The following is a 17,617-nucleotide window of genomic DNA, read 5'->3' as shown; positions in this document are numbered from 1 at the left end:
ATGCATCATGTGTATAACTTGTACATTTCCAACGAAACCACAACTAAAAACCGAAATCACACATTAGTTTGATTTAAATTTTTTAAATTTACAAACCAAATGAATTTGATTACGATTTGATTTTCGGTCGAAACCGTATCAAACGAAATCACGCTCGTCCCCGCGTATAAGTATAACCATGCAAAAATGTGTTACCTTTTTCATCATTTTACTACTTCTTTTTGAAGTTGCCTATGTTGAATCCTGTTGTTTTGTTTCTTTTTTACTGAAATTTTACTTTGTGAATGTACAAAATAGTTGCATGGCTCCTTTGTTAGGTTATTATGCGTCGGTCGTGGAAGGGAGAGACTTGATTAATAAGTGTGAAAGATGTTATGACATTTACGAGCTAGTTTTTGAGGTTTAGATTAGTTTAATAACACCCAACATATTTAGTGGTCGTAAAAGTTAAATAGATATTTTTTAATGATTTTTTTATTTAGTACTATATACGAACTAGTTTTTGAGGTTGACATGGGTCCAATAGCTCCCAACATAGTTAGTGATCGTGGAAGTTGAATATGTGTTTTTAATGATTTTTTTTTGTTTAGTACGGTTTGTTCTCCGAAAGGTATAGATTTTTTAGTGGCAGGGTTGCATATTCCGGTCTATCTTGGAAACTAGAATGATAATCAATTTCCGTCGTCTTTGAATGCAAAGTTTACCTGGTAAACACACCATGCAGCAACAGTCTTTACTCTTTAGCAATTGCAGATCCTCTGTCAAAAGGTTTATAAACTGCTTATGCATATCTTCCTTGAGATCTGGACTAATATTTAGCAAACTTGGCTAATACTGTAATGGTGTTGTACTATCAGGGAACGCAAACTAACAGCACCAGGATGACAAAACATAAAACAAAGTGATTAATGTACTGAAGAATTGATTTTGACCTTATTGTTTGTTACTTAACAGCTCTATCAACCTTGTCAAGAAAAGGAAAAATTAAAGTAATAGCTCTTTCAACAGAAATTTCATCGTAAAGTTCTGCAGCATTTCATATAAACTGAGGATAGAGAGAGTTCCAAGTAAGAGAAACATACATGGCATAAACTCATATATCCTAATGTGCCAGAAATTAGCATCTAAGCCAACTTAATAGTTTATGAAAGGGAAATTGCAGCGCTGCACAGGCACCATACTTGATCCTCATTATAGACCATATTCAGAATTTCTACAGATCTGCTTGATGATCTACCCAGTATAGCATGAATTTTTACAGTAAGGCAAGGAATGAGCGGTGAGAATAAGGAAAGAGATATACAGAAGTAGTTTCGTAAAATTAAATTAAGCTTGTTCAAGTGAGTAATGCACTAGTGCACAGCAGTTTCCTTCTCCTTTGTGTCCGAAATGTGATAAGCACATGATTTATGTATACAGGTTCATCCAACAACATAATAACAACTATTTATTGAACTCTTGTACAAGTCGTACACAATCAGCATTCAGACAGGTCGAAAGCTGTTGCAGGAGGAGACTCAATGCCTATATCTGTTGCTATAATAGATTAAAGATTATTTGAATCTATATTGAAACAATATACTGACAACTCTGGAAACAAATTCATCAGATTTAAATGTAACTGTTAAGAACACTTGTTTCAACTTTTATAATTCACATCCACAAATGATGTACATTGATATATGAGATCATCATAGGCTTCACATCTCCGAATCTGCATTACTGGATATATCACTGTGATACTGATCAATCCACTTTTGAATAATCTCTACTTCTTGCTTCCTCTGCATTGTAACCCATTCTGGATCTTCTTTCGTTGCAGAGCGGAAGTCAAGATGGTGAGCTCCTACAAAACACAATTAGTTGGCCATTTATAAAACAGCATTCCTCAACTACAAAAACGCATATACAATATCTAAGCATTGTCCTTGTTAGATACTCGTCTTGATAACAATATGTTGAGGATTTGTGATTGAACTTTACCGTAAAAACAAAAGCAAAAAAGTATATAGAGAGACTCACCTTTTTTGGTGACCAGTGCTACAATGCTTTCTGATATATTTCTTAGAACACTGCATATATAAAAACCAAATTTTTTTTCAGTAATGGTAGGGTTAATTTTTTTATATTTTTGTAGTTATAGCATCTCTTGAGAATTCGGAGAACTTGTGGAAAACAGACATATTTTTTTATCTCTTGATTTTCTCTACATGTTTCATATTCCTAAAGTAGTTTCTAAGAAATGTTTGATAAATCGGAAAATGATCAATGAGTCTGGTAAGGAGGTTGGATATGACTCACCTGCCTCTACTCCACGGGTCTTGCATTCCATTAGAAAATATGATATTACTACCAAATCTCTTGAGCACTTGGTCAATCCTCTGTATATAACAAATGATAGGATTAAATTTAATCTTGATGTATACATATGTTCCACCAACCTGCATCTTTATTATCCAGAAATTAGAAGTATCATAAAAACTTACACTTCCACCAAACTCAGTGGTGATCCAATGTGGCCGGGGCTTCACTCCATAATTCTTTAAGCAATCCTCTTCAAACTCTTTGTAACTAAAGGAAAATGGAGGAAACATGCTCTCGTTCGAGCAAGTCATGGGCATGACCATCTCTGTGCATGCCTAGAATAACTCCATTTATGTAAAATAACAGTAAATTAGAACCACATACATGTTTCTTTAAAATTTGTTCTTTTTTATATGATGCCAATACTGAGACATAATCTAACATAAGCCAGAATCAGGTTCTAACTTTTAACATTTTTATAGTTAAATACAGATTCGACCATGTGGGTTTGGTTTGATATAATCAAATTTAAAAGTGGTTTTGTATCGTCTAAGAAATGCAGTACTGGAAATGCATACCTGCCAGTCCCAACCATGGAGACCATGGGTATCAGTATTGCCACTTCCTATGTCGAAGCATTTTTCTGTGCGTGAATAATTGTAATACAAGCTTGCAGCAGCAAAAGTTCTAATAAGCTTGGGAGTTCCAGCAGGTAAACCATCTATAATTCTGCACATCTAAATCCAGAGCACACCAAAAAATGTGAATTAGTGACTGCCATACAAGAATATTACTTAAAGTTTCTTGAAATTATTACTACAGTTAGGAAGTTCATATCTGTTAATGTAATCAAAAGCACCTCTTTTACAGGATAAGCAGGAAGTGGCTTCATGAAATTGGCTTCTGTTGGGTAATTTACCATGGCTGTGTAAATAAAAGCTGACATTAACCAATTCCTTACGGCATATACTGATTCAAGATTCCTGAAATCAAAGGAAAATGTTAATATTTTCCAAAGAAAAGAAGACCTGTCATGTATATATGTATAGCTAACTTCCTTTACAGAACACCATATCTATGTTGTCCATCTAGTTTAAAATCATGCTTAAAATCCATACGACATTAAAAATACTATGTAACCAAATAAAAGCCAAAGCCCAAAGGTGTAAATTGTGTAACATACTTGCAAGTTTTAAAAGTTTTGCTGAGTTGAGGAAGACTGTTTGCATTAGTTGACATGGCAAAGAGCTCATCCCAGCTGCCTTTAATGACTTCATAACAGCTCAGGCTTACATCCTAATAAAGTTTTTTTCCGAATGGTAATGTTTTGATTTACTCAGAATAGGAGATATATGTTAAAACATTACATCAAGATTGTTAGCAGTCACAATCTCATTATAATAAGCATTAAAATCTAATTATTGGAACTCTGAATAAATAAAATCCTTATTGAAGAGTCTCGCCTTGTAATCCTGGGAAACAGCATCATAGAAGCTAGACCATGGAGTTATGTTATCGAACTGCAAAATCGGAGCTGAAGAAGCCAGAGCTCCAATGGCTATATGTGGGTATTTAAGTCTAAACCAAGCTGCTAACACTGTAAGAAGAGGGTATCACTAAGAAACAAAACCATAATGTTATAACAAGGTCACGGTTAATAATAGCCTAAGACTTCAAAGCTAATAATTGTTGTTCCTTATGTGACATTAAACTCACTACAATTATTGTATCCACTAAAGAGAAGCCTAAAATGGACAATGTGTATTGTGTAACAATCAGTACTTTTCCTTCAATGGAAATGAAAATTGCAAGTCATGTCAAAAACGGATATTAATACTATAATTATAAGATCATCAAATTACATTATATGACAGATGAGTCGGATGCATTTCCTATTTATAATTAATGTAGCATAATGTTGGAGAAATTGAAAGACCAAGAATTTAGCATTCAGGCTTCTAGAACTGGGAATGTAATGAGTGACTAAGTATACATTAAATTTACGATAATTCAAGAACTTACTTCCTCCATATGAGCCACCAAAGACCACAACTGGGGAGGCCTCAGAGGAAAGGTTCTGTTTTAAGCTCCTAATCAGAACAGCATAATCAGCTAACGCTTGTTGTGAAGTCAAGTAGCCTAGTGTCTTAGCAGATTTGTAAGAGTCTTTACCAAATGGCATTGATTTCCCATAATACCTGTGCTGAATTCTCACATAAAAACAGAACACTTGAGCAAGCTTTAACTATTTATATTATACAATGACTTCTTGAACAACATACAAATGTGTGTGTGTGTCAGTGATCAGAGAGAGAGAGCCAGGGAGGGAGAGGGAGGGGGAGAGAGAGAGACAGACACACACACAGAGAGAGAGAGAGAGAGAGAGAGAGAGCATGTACTGACTTCAATGAAGACCAGGAGGGCATGAAATTTAGGAGCAATGTCAAGCATGAAGCCAGTATTGTTTGCAAACCAATCGATATCACCTTCATTGCCAGTATAAACAAATATGGGAGCTCCTTTGTGCCAGTACTTGCTGTTAATAAGGTACTTTTGGTAGAAAATCTTGGAGCTCTCAGGCTTGAAAGTAAAGTGGTCAAGAATCTGAGGGTAGTATTGAGTTTTATATGGTATTTTATTATGTTTCAGAGTTTTGGCAGCTTGTTCTTGTGAGGAATATGCTGCTGATCTTGGAAAATATGCAGGTGCTTGTTTTGATTCTATTGTTGTTTCACATAAGATGAGAGAGACAAGAACCATAAGAAAGAATAGAGATGAAGCCATTGATTCCCTCTCACACTCTCTGTCACCACGTAAAATAAAATCTTGTGACCTGATATGGTTGATTCATATACTAGCAACACACATTAGATTATAAAGAAAAGGTTTCTGAAAAATACATGTTATTATAAATGAATAGTTTCAAATCAAGGTAAATGAGTGGTGTAGCATAATTTGTCGAGATTGTTATCGGTATACCTAGATTATAACTAGTTACAAATCATGATAAAGTTCGTAATTAATTGATTAGACAAAATCAGATAATACCAGCCTCCTTAACGTGACAGTTACTTAAGCAAATATCACGTTTATTATCTGCGAAAAGTATAATTATCATCTCACAGATAATTGTGAATCTCCGGTAGCAGCACGAGTAGTGATGCTGCAAGTGCCCACACAGGCATTATTAGCCTTTTACTGTGACGTCGTGTTGGGAGAATCTTTGTGGACAATACATATATGTACACACTGACACGCGCACATACCAATTCATGTCCGAATTATAGCCTCGTTTGGCATAACTTGATAAAGTATGCTTCACTTTATTTACCCTTCACTTAATTTCTTTCCTTTTTTTAAACTCAGGGCAAGGGGTAAGATACTACAATGACAGCACACAACAGATGAATTTTACATGTAACAGTAACTGATAATGATATACAGAGAGCTTGAGTTATGGCCATAGTTACCTATACGGCTACAATGTGTATTTTAGTTCCTACTTCCTATGTTAGACTGTGAATCCGTGACTCTGTTAAATGTTTGGTTTATCAATATCTTTGCAGTTTGCAGTGATGACCGCAGAGTATTCCCCGTATATCCTTTTTTTGAGTAATCTTACTGTGTACGTGGAAATCTTAAAATAAATAACTTATTACTTAAAATATATAAATGATAAATAGATGAATATTTATAAGTTATATAAGTGTTTGGATAATTAATTCAGATTTTTTTTAATATTAAATGAACTAAAATAAATTATTTTTAAATATAATTACCTTAATTCGTGATTTTTAAATTATATTATTAAAAACATATATTTTAAAACTAAAGTTAATAAAAAGGTGAAAAATCAAAATAAGTTGAAAAAAATACGTCGTTACTAACATTCAACTTCTCAGCTTATAAGTTGTAAATTCGACTTATAAATTAGACCGAGCTTATAAGTTGTAAATTCGACTTATAAGTTAGACCTACAAATACGCGTCGATAATTTCTTACGGTCTTATAAGTTAATAAGCTACTTATCAATAGTTCCCCAAATAGGCCCTATATCTCAAATGTTGATCAGCGGAAACGAAATGGATATCTATCTTCTGAGGAGAAATTATTTAGGGTTTTTTATAAATACCTAAATTTTACATTTTTTTGTAAAAATACTATCATTTTTAAAAATATTTAAAAATATTTGTAAAATTATATTCGGAAACTTTGCAATCATTTGCAACCACGTCTACAACTTCAATTTTACAAAATATTTGTGAAAATACTTTTTTTAAATTATAACTATATTTACAATCTAAAATGTAATATATAATACAACCCGAAATAAAAATTAAAACAGTTGCACAATTTTAAATAAATGCAATTTATTATGCACCATTATATTTTTTGCAAATATTTTCAGATTAAAATAGTATTTTTGCAAATATTTTCAAAAATTGGTAAAATCGCAAATAAATTTTATAAAATATAGTATCTTAGATATTTTAGGAATTTTTCGGGAAATTGTTTTGGTGAGAGTTTTTACTATGAAATATTTTTTGGACAAAAGTTATTAAACAAATATTTATTTTTTAAAAAGTCAAGATTTTTTCATTTCTAATTCAATTCTCTTCCAAAAAAGAATGGTAATTGTGCATGAAAATGAAATGACTATTTTATTTACTTTCTAATTCTATTCCTTTCTCATTTCATTTTTTTAATTTATTCTATTCCAGTCGCATTCAAATTGAAGGAAACCTGATATATTTCATTATTTTGAATTATGAGACTCATATATTTAATATTTGAGAAAATTTTTAAAATTTTAATATTTTTTTTCTTTTTTTATATATTAAGCGTATGTACATATAATAATTCAAATGACATAAACAAAAAATTCTTGCCCTTATAAATTTTATTCCCAATAGTAAATTTAATGGATAGGCAGTTTTTAAAGACTTCTACAAAAAATAAATTAGCACTGTTATATTATTTGATATTTTTATTAAAAATTTAGTCGTAAAATATATATAATTATTTTTAAAAATAGAATATATGAGTATTTTTAAACAATTGTTAGGGCTAGAACACGCGCTAATATTCACGCAAGTATATGTCATCACAAGTAATATAGAATAAATTCTAATTCGTTCCCACAGGGATTGGTTTAGGTTAATTTCAATCTATGTATCTATGCAACAATGGTATGGTTATTATCTAATGCTAAGACGAGTAACAAATTGAGGTTGATTATAACTACAATTAACTAAGAGATTATACTACAGAATATTAACTATGAGAGTAAAGAGAGTTGAATACTATATGACACAAACACGGGATTCTAATTTCATTAAATACTTCATTCAATAGCCTTTCCGTTCTTAACCTTAGCATGTAATGGTGATGACACTAATCAGATAACACGAAACTGATAAAAACCAACTTTTGTTGTACGATTACCATACTACCAGACATCCACAAAAGAGATAGAAACTGAATAGATAGCAATTATATTGAAACCCTATATGTCTATAGAATTTGACAACATAACGGTTTAACGCACAAGTTATCTATCATGATTACATAAGACAAGTAAGATGGTTAAAATTACCTACAAATCATGCATATCAAACACGTGAACCTATGCTAGCATGACAAGTTCTAAACCCTTAAATTCACTTTCGCTTCATTAAAGATTAACACGCTATCTTATAAGTTCGCGACGCTCATAAGACGAATAAGCACAACCAATACTAGGTTATCATACAATCACCACACACTAAACCATCAAAACGAATCAATTAAAGAAATCTATAAATAAATCCGTTAGAACCCCATGATAATAATTAGCCCATAATCGGACTCGTCATCAACGTGGGTTCCGATGAAAGCATGGTATAATAAACGTAGTCTTTATACTGAATAAATAATAAACCAAGTACGAAACAAGAGTATAGGTTCACGAATAAGAAAACTAGCATCCAAAGTTACAACTTAAAATAAAGAATCACAAGTATAAACTAGATCTTATTCGCGTTGGCTGAATTGTGCTCTACGGTCTTCTTACGCCTCTGCCTCAAGCCCTTGTACGTCTTGTTATGAAAAACGACCTTAAGTTATGTATATATAGCAGCCCATGCAAAGTAGAAGTCTTCTGGATCAAAATTAGAATAGAAACAGAATTCTTTTATCTCGACCTGGCGTGGCCGCCCACTTGACCAGCTTGGGCGCGCTGAGTTTTTGCTCTTTGGGCGCGGGCGCGCGCTTCTACAGCGCGGGCGCGCTGACTCTCTGCAAAATTTTTTGACTTCTTCTTTTCATTCTGATTTGAGTTGGTCTTTTCACGAGCTTTTATTCTAGACATCATCCTAACACCATATTAGCATTAAAACAATGCTAATCCACCTGTATTCCTGATAAATGCCTGAAATGCAAAAATACTACAAAAATACGTTAAAAACACTAACAACTCGAGTACAAAACACCACTTCAAAGCTTTACGGGGCGTTATAAAGTGTCATAAATGTCACTCAACATACCCCCAAACTTGAATCGATGCTTGTCCTCAAGCATAAATAGACTCAAAGAACGAGAAATAAAAATGCATGAATGTAACGATCCCCATAGAATAACTAAACCAACCAACAAGCAACATCTCAACAAATGCAGTTATTCGCATAAAGATCAAGCCCCAAAAATCAACTTACAAGCCAGAGACGTGCGTGTGTGCAAATGCTTACAGATATACTATCACAACTAGATCAATAGTCATGACTCACTACTCATCAAAGCAATCGCGAGGTTATAAATTGAATAAAAGCTAAACTCAAAATAACTTATAACATTTCAATTCTTATATCAGAGTTTTCATGGATTCATGTTTTTATTGCTAACACATAAACAACACAAATATGCTTACTTTATCGTGTAGTGAGTAATATCCACAAAAGACTTATACAATAATACCCATGTAGCGAGCGTTAAGTTAGTGGATCACATACTATAAAAAGCCTTAGGTCACTAGGCACAAAGTCCCCTAAGAACTTAATAACTCGAGTACTAAAGAGCCCACTCGTGATCAATTATGCATACACACATATTTTTTTTTCTTTTTTTTCTCTTTTCACAAATTTCTGAACGAGTGTGTTTCGCTCCATCTTGTTCAACCCTAGACTACTCCTATAAATTTGAGCCGGCTACTAGCCATTTGACACCTAGCCACAACAACTAGCAATGAAATCCAATTTTTTCCAATTTTTAAATATCCATGCTATTTTATCATTAAGAGAATATCCCAAATTCTAAATAAAACAAGCGATTAAACTTCGACAACAAATAAACCATGACCATGATCTAACCCTCAAGTAACCTATAAGACTTAGTGAAATACAATTGTCTCTAGCATGCAAATCAACTCGACAAGACTTAACATTACTAAATACGACATCACTACATTAGCATCAATATCACAAATCAATCGGCAAAATCATCTAAGGGATCATGCTATTATGCACATGCATGAAACTATATGCAACAAACTATCATAAAAACTACAAAAAATAATAAAAATAATAAAAAAACTACTACATGGCAAATATGCAATTATATGAACTAAACTAGCATGAATATGCAAACTACATACGACTCACACAAAACACATAATCCTTAACTACTACCCCCAAACTTAAAATATTCATTGTCCTCGGTGAAGGTAATAACAAGGAATCAGGAATACCTAATCAGAACCAGGGTCATCACCCTCAAGGGGTGGAGTGTCAGGAGTGTCTGGAGGCGGATACACGGAATCCTCACCGAATACTGGCCACTGGATGTCAAATCCCGTGACTCTGAATGCAGTCCCCAACGCCTGGGTGAGTTCATGTGCAAACCTGCTATGAATGTCATGCATCGCATCCATCCTCCTAGCTAAACACTTATATTGCGTCGTACTCAAACCAACATTGCCATGTGCTTCATCCTGCTGTTGTTGCTGTTGCTACGATCCTGAAGGACCAGCATCCTCTCCCAACTGAGCTCTCCAAGCTGCTCGACGAGCCTGAGAAGTCCCACCAGCATAAGTCTAATCCGCTGGCCTTCCACCTGGCAGATGGTCATAAGAATATCCAAGCCCCTTAGGACCGGGCTTCCCACCATACCACTCTGTCATATTCAACAGCGTCGAACTATCAATCGGAGCACTAGGGAGCTGCAGCTGCTCATGTGCAGGTAGAGATGCACAAAAAGCCCGTGCTCGAAAATCTGGTCCGGCCCGATCCGGTCAACGCCCGGTCAAGCCCGACCTGGTCAAAGCCCGGCCCGGGCTTAGGGCCTCGATGGGCCCTATATTTTTAGGAAAACCCGACCCGGTTAAAAGCCCGAGCTTCGGCCCGGCCCGACTCGATTAAAAGCCCGAAAAAAGCCGGTTAAAATCTGATTATTCTAATATATTTTCTTATATATTTATGAATTCACATTTACTATAAATATAAATAATACTTTAAACACACATATATATATATTTACATATTTGTGATTAATAATATTATTTATATATTTCATTGCATAAATGATGAAAGAAGATATAGTAAGTACACTATATATATTTGGATAACAATGATAAAATATATTATTCTATAAACATTTTCTTTTTTGCCGAACTTAAATGCTTTCAACGAAGTAATGTTTTGATAAAATATTCCATGTAAACTAATACATTTTTATGATGATCTAGTTGCTAACATATGTAGTCTTCGGAATCTCTAATAAAACTCGATCCGATTTAAATTAGAAAAAAGCCCGGCCCGATCTGGCCCGAAAAAAGCCTGGTTAGGACCGCCTTGAGGGCCCAACCGGGCTCTGACATTTTTGGAAAGCCAGGCCCGGTCAAAGCCCGAGCTTTTTAAGGTCCGGTTAAAGCCCGACCCGGTGGGGTGCATCTCTATGTGCAGGCCAACGAACGCCAACCGTCGTGCACAACTTCTTCACAATGGACGCATAGAGCATCGAACCCGTAGTACTCCCTCACAAAAACCTCTGAATACCCTGATGGATAACCATCCCAAGATCCACATAATCTCCCTGAAGAATACCCAACAACAAATGCGCACGCTCAACAGTAATCTCATGCACGTGAGAAGATGGCATGATGTTAGCACATATAAAAGAATTTCATGCACGAAGCAGGAAATGTGGCATTCTCATTCGTGCCCTTCTTGAACTTCCAATGAGTCTCAGGCACACATAGGGTAGCAACAATCAAATCCAAGTGAAACTCCTTCGGAGTCTTCTCGTTTCAGTCTCCTGCTCCTCCTTCCTCTCGGGCTGCTCAATTACCCTACGAATAGCCTCAGCACTGTAGTCTACCATCATCACCCTCACCACGGTGAAACCGTTCTTCCCGCCTTAGCATTAGCATAAAACTCACGCACCACACTCATGGGCACAACAAAAAACAACCCAGCTCATCTCCAAAATCATCTCCAACAACTTACCATCTTTTCCCGATGGCAGAAAACCACGCTCCTTGGCTATAGGCTTTGAAATCAGCCTCACATACTCCGCCTCAGACTCGGGAGTTGAAAACCTGGGCCTTACACCACCTGCACTCGAAGAATCAGTGGTGTTGCTGCTTACTTGAGTTCGTTGTCTTTTTGGTGCCATTGAGATTGAATAATTTTAAGGAATAGAAGTTTGTAAGAGAGATTTGTGTGTTTGAGATTTTAAGAAGTGATGGAGAAGTTTGTGTATAAGTGTATGTATATATAGGAGATTGGGAGAGAATTAGTTATGGAAAAGGAGTGGGAATTGATTATGAGAATAATGGGAATAATGGGAATAATGAGTTTAATATGGAGAGGGAAATTTGGGTTGTGGGTGAGTAAAATTCGGGTAGGAATTGATTTTGGAAAAAAGTCCCCGATTTTCTCTTATTTTCTGCTATTTTTTTTTCGAACACAGGGACCCAGCGCGGCCGCGTGCTACCTTGGCGCGTGCGCGCCGTGCTTCTGACATTTCAGCGCGGTCGCACCGCCAGACAGCGCGGGCGCGCGCAGTTTCTGGAATTTCAGTATTGCCGCCCCGCTTTACAGCGCGGGCGCGCCGTGCTACTGTAGTTGGCCCTGAAATTTTCTGTTTTTTTTGTGTTTTTCTCTTTTCTTTCTGCTTCCTCTACCTACTAATGTACAACAAACTTGGGTTGACTCCCAAGAAGCGCTTGGTTTACGTCATTAGCTTGACGAAGAATCTCGAGATCGAGTAGACAATAAAACGGCACTAGCCACCTCACGGTTTACCGTATCCCCATAGTAGTGCTTCAACCTCTGACCATTTACCTTGAATGCTTAGCCTGGATCATTCTCAAAAATCTCCACAGCTCCATGCGGAAACACAGTTTTGATTATGAAAGGCCCGGACCATCTCGACTTCAATTTTCCAGGAAAAAGACGGAGACGAGAGTTTGTCCCGACACAAACGACTTGAGCACTAGACCCCTATCGTGCCACCACTTGACTTTCTCTTTGTACATTTTGTTGTTTTCATATGCTTGAAGCCGAAATTCGTCGAGTTCATTCAATTGAAGCATTCTTTTCTTACCAGCTGCATCCAAATCAAGGTTCAACTTCTTCAAAGCCCAGTACATTTTATGCTCAAGCTCCACAGGCAAATGACACCCCTTACCATAAACCAACTGAAATGGCAACATTCCCAACGGAGTCTTGTATGTTGTTCTATATGCCCAAACAACTTCATCAAGCTTCAAAGACCAATCCTTCCTTGATGAACACACAACTTTCTCTAGAATACACTTGATATCCCTGTTAGACACCTCATCTTGACCATTAGTCTGAGGATGGTAGGCTGTAATAATGCGATGATTCACATTATACCTCTGCATCAAAGCAGTGAACTTGCGATTGCAGAAATGCGATCCCTCGTCACTGTTATGACTCTTGGAGTCCCGAATCGTGTGAATATCTGCTTATGAAGAAAATTAAGCACTACCTTCGCATCATTTGTCAGCAAAGCCTTGACTTCAACCCATTTCGATACATAATCGACCGCCAGCAAGATATAATGATTATTGCACGATGAGACTAACGACCCCATGCAGTCGATTCCCCAAACATCGAAGACCTCAACCTTGAGAAGCACATTAAGAGGCATCTCATCCCTCTTGGACATATTACCCACACGCCGGCATCAATCACACTTCAAAACAAAGTGATGCGCATCCTTAAACAATGTAGGCCAGAAGAATCCTGCTTGAAGGACACGAGCTGCTGTCTTCTTTCCACTATAGTGACCTCCATAAACAGTCGAATGACAGTATCACAAGATCTTCCCCATTTTGCTGTACGGAATACATCTCCTGATGATTTGGTCAGCTCCTTGCCTAAACAGATATGGCTCGTCACACATGTACCACTTCACCTCATGAAGAAACTTCTTCCTCTGAGCGTACGACAAGTCTGGAGGCATGATATTACTCACAAGGTAGTTCACAATGTCTGCAAACCACGGTTCTTCCTCTTGCACCCCAAACAACTGCTCATCGGGAAAAGACTCATTTATCAATGTCTTATCCTGTGAAGTTGCACTTGGATCTTCCAAACGAGAGAGATGATCAACGACTTGTACTCAGTACCCTTTCCGTCCTTGATCTCTAATTCAAACTCCTGAAGCAAAAGAACCCATCTAATCAATCTAAGCTTCGAGTCTTTCTTCGATACGAGATATCGAATAACAGCGTGATCAGTGAAAACTGTCACCTTCGTCCCAAGCAAATAAGATCGAAACTTCTAAAAACCATAGACAATGGCCAAAAGTTCTTTCTCAGTAGTAGTATAATTCAGTTGAGCATCATTGAGGGTCTTACTAGCATAGTAGACCAATATGTTATTCTTTCTCTGCCCAAGAACTGCTCCAACTGCATAGTCACTTGCATCGCACATCATCTCAAAAGGTTCATTCCAATCAGGTGCAGTTATGACAGGTGTCGTGATCAAACTTTTCTTCAAGAACTCAAAAGCCGCTAGGCACTCGTCATCAAACTTGAACGGGACATCCTTCTCCAGAAGATTGCACAAAGGTTTAGAGATTTTTGAGAAGTCCCTGATGAATCGTCTATGGAAACCCGCATGACCGAGGAAGCTGCGAACTCCCTTAACAGAAATTGGTGGAGGAAGATTTTCAATGACCCCCACCTTGGCTTTGTCCACCTCAAGACCCTTACTAGAGACCTTGTGACCAAGAATAATGCCATGTCGTACCATAAAGTGACATTCCTCCCAGTTGAGAACCAGGTTGGTGTCAACGCACCTTTTAAGATCGTCGCCAAGATTCTGCAAGTACTCGTCAAATGAATCACCAAACACAGAGAAGTCGTCCATGAACACCTCCACATTCTGACCAATCATGTCAGATAAAATAACCATCATGCATATCTGAAACATGGTCGATGCTCCACACAATCCAAAAGAAACTATTCTATTGGCGAAATTACCAAAATGACAAGTGAAAGTGGTCTTTTTCTGATCTTCCAGAGCAATACAAATCTGATTATAGCCCGAATAGCCATCCAGAAGACAGTAGTACTCATGCCCCGCCAACCTGTCAAGCATCTGATCAATAAAATACAGAGAGAAGGGATCCTTTCTCGTGGCCTTGTTCAGTACCCTGTAATCCATGCAAACTCTCCAGCCCGTGACTGTTCGAGTAGGAATGAGCGCATTCTTCTCATTAGCAACAACGGTGATACCTCCTTTCTTTGGCATACACTGAACTGGACTCACGCAAGAACTGTCAAAAATGGGATAGATGATCCCTGCATCCAGCCATTTAAGAATTTCCTTCTTCACAACTTCTTTCATGATCGGATAGAGCCTTCTTTGTTGCTCAACAGTAAGCTTGCTACCTTCCTCTAGCAGAATTTTATGCATGCAATAAGAAGGGATGATTCCCTTAATATCTGCTATCGTCCATCCAATTGCCGATTTGAAATCTCTCAGAATTCTTAAGAGTTTTTCCTCATCACTACCTGAAAGGTCAGCTGCGATAATCACAGGCAAAGTAGATGCATCACCTAAAAAAGCATACCTTAAGTGTTCAGGCAATGGTTTAAGCTCAAGTGTAGGAGTTTCCTCAATAGATGACTTGAGGCACTTTGGAGATTTGTTCAGCTCCTCCATTCCAAGAGATTCAAAAGGCATATCCATCTTCCTCTTCCAGGGAGAAGCATTCAGATATTGCAACTACTCATCACCTTCATCATCTTCACTATCCGAATTTCCCAACAAGGCCTTTTCAAAGGCATCAGACCTTAGCAATTGATCAAGTTTTGAAGTGACCACAGAGTCAACCAACTCCACCTTTAAGCACTCATCATTTTTCATAGGGAATTTCATGGCATTGAACATATTAAAAGTTACATCCTGATCCAGTACTCGCATGGTGAGCTCACCCTTCTACACATCTATCAAGGTTCGACCTGTCGCCAAGAAGGGTCTTCCCAAGATTATGGGAATCTTATCCTCCTCGAAATCAAGAATTATAAAATCAGCAGGAAAGATGAGTTTATCCACCTTGACCAAGACATCTTCCACAATGCCTCTCGGATATGTAATAGAACGGTCGGCCAACTGCAAGGTCATATAAATAGGCTTTGGATTAGGTAAGTCCAACTTCTTGAAGATTGACAAAGGCATCAGATTGATGCTATCTCCCAAGTCACATAATCATTTGTCAAAGGAAACTTTTCCAATAGTGCAAGGAATAGTGAAGCTACCAGGATCTTTAAGTTTCGGAGGCAACTTCTGTTGCAGCACAATACTGCACTCCTCCGTGAGAGCAACTGTCTCTAAGTCATCAAGCTTCACTTTCCGAGAAAGTATACCTTTCATAAACTTTGCATAACTAGGCATATGTTCAAGAGCTTCAGCGAAAGGTATGTTGATATGAAGTTTCTTGAACACCTCCAGAAACTTCTCAAACTGCTTATCCATCTTTTTCTTCTGCAGCCTCTTAGAAAAGGGAGGTGGAGGATAGATCTGTTTCTCCCCTGTATTACCCTCAGGAGGAGTGTGTTCAACAGTAGTCTTCCTTCGTTCCACTTCAGCTTCCTTCTGCACTTCTTCTTCAGCCACAACTTCTTCGTCCGAAACTTGAGAGTGTTCGGAATTCGTAACCTTCCCAGACCTCAATGTAATTGCCTTTACCTGTTCCTTAGCTTCCCTCTCTCCTGATACTTCAGTGTCACTAGGGTGTGTACCAGGTTGATGATTTAGCAAGGCATTGGCAATTTTCCCAATTTGATTTTCCAAGGTCTTTATATAAATCGCTTGGCTCTTGCACATGAGCCTCAACTCTTCTAATTCAGACTTTTCATTAGACTGTTGCAGCTGGAGTTATTGTCTTGGTGCATATTGCGGTTGCTGAAAGCCAGGGGGTTTTAATGCTTTGTTGATATTACTGATAAGGCTGTTGAACCGTATTCTGAGTGTTGATCCAGCTAAAGTTAGGATGATTGCGGTTGTTAGGATGATAGGTGGCTGGCACAAGTTGCTGCGGCCTCTGAAAGTTGCTCACGAACTGAGGTGATTCACTAGAAATAGCACATTGCTCCGTCTCATAGGCACCAACACAAAGACAGACACTAGTGATCTGATTAACTCCATAATTAGCCAAAGAATCCACCTTCATCGTCAAAGCCTTAAGCTGAGCAGCTATAGCAGTAGCTGCATCTAACTCCAGAATTCCTGCTACCTTGCCCTGAGATAGTCTCTGAGTAGGATTATGGTATTCATTAGCGACCATCAGTTCAATCAATTCATAAGCTTCATTATAGCTTTTAGCCCACAAGGCTCCTCCTGATGCTGCATCAAGCATGGGTCTAAAAGTAGCACCCGATCCATTATAGAAAAAGTTAATGATCATCTAGTCAGGCGTCCCATGATGAGGGCACTTCCTAAGCATCTCCTAATAACGATCCCAAGCCTCGCATAAAGATTCTCTAGATTGCTGAGCAAATTGAGTAAGTGCGTTTCTGATCGCAGCAGTCTTCGCCATAGGAAAGAATTTAGTTAAGAACTTTTGAGCAAGATCCTCCCATTTGGTGATAGACCCTGGTGGTAGAGAATGTAGCCAGCACTTTGCTTTATCCCGCAGAGAGAATGAGAAAAGCCTCAACTTAATAGCATCTTCAGAAACTCCATTGAACTTGAAAGTATCGCAGATTTTGATGAAATCTCTGATGTGCATGTTGGGGTCTTCTGTCGGAGAACCCCCAAACTGAACTGAGTTCTGTATCATCTGAATCGTGCTTGACTTGATC

The 17,617-nt window shown here is 37.4% G+C and overlaps 1 protein-coding gene and 1 non-coding gene across 2 annotated transcripts; one reads left to right on the top strand and one right to left on the bottom strand.

Moving 5' to 3' along the window:
• Positions 1–1,420: 1,420 nt before the first annotated feature.
• Positions 1,421–5,232, bottom strand: LOC141706917 (uncharacterized). The gene is made up of 10 exons (XM_074509804.1): positions 4,708–5,232; positions 4,327–4,507; positions 3,768–3,901; positions 3,488–3,600; positions 3,164–3,287; positions 2,883–3,041; positions 2,487–2,639; positions 2,302–2,381; positions 2,023–2,072; positions 1,421–1,846 (listed from the first exon to the last, which is right to left on the bottom strand). Exons 1-10 carry the CDS (start codon positions 5,086–5,088, stop codon positions 1,701–1,703), a joined length of 1,521 nt encoding a protein of 506 aa, XP_074365905.1. The 5' UTR covers positions 5,089–5,232; the 3' UTR covers positions 1,421–1,700.
• Positions 5,233–17,230: 11,998 nt separating this feature from the next.
• LOC141710324 (small nucleolar RNA R71) lies at positions 17,231–17,337 on the top strand. The gene has a single exon (XR_012570850.1). It is a non-coding gene; the product is annotated as a small nucleolar RNA R71 (small nucleolar RNA).
• Positions 17,338–17,617: the final 280 nt, after the last annotated feature.

The sequence above is a fragment of the Apium graveolens genome, chromosome 2 (assembly GCF_009905375.1).
Source record: "Apium graveolens cultivar Ventura chromosome 2, ASM990537v1, whole genome shotgun sequence".
In the NCBI taxonomy this organism is placed as follows: domain Eukaryota; kingdom Viridiplantae; phylum Streptophyta; class Magnoliopsida; order Apiales; family Apiaceae; genus Apium; species Apium graveolens.
Note: the sequence above shows the minus strand (reverse complement) of the source record. Positions and strands in the feature narration are given on the sequence as shown.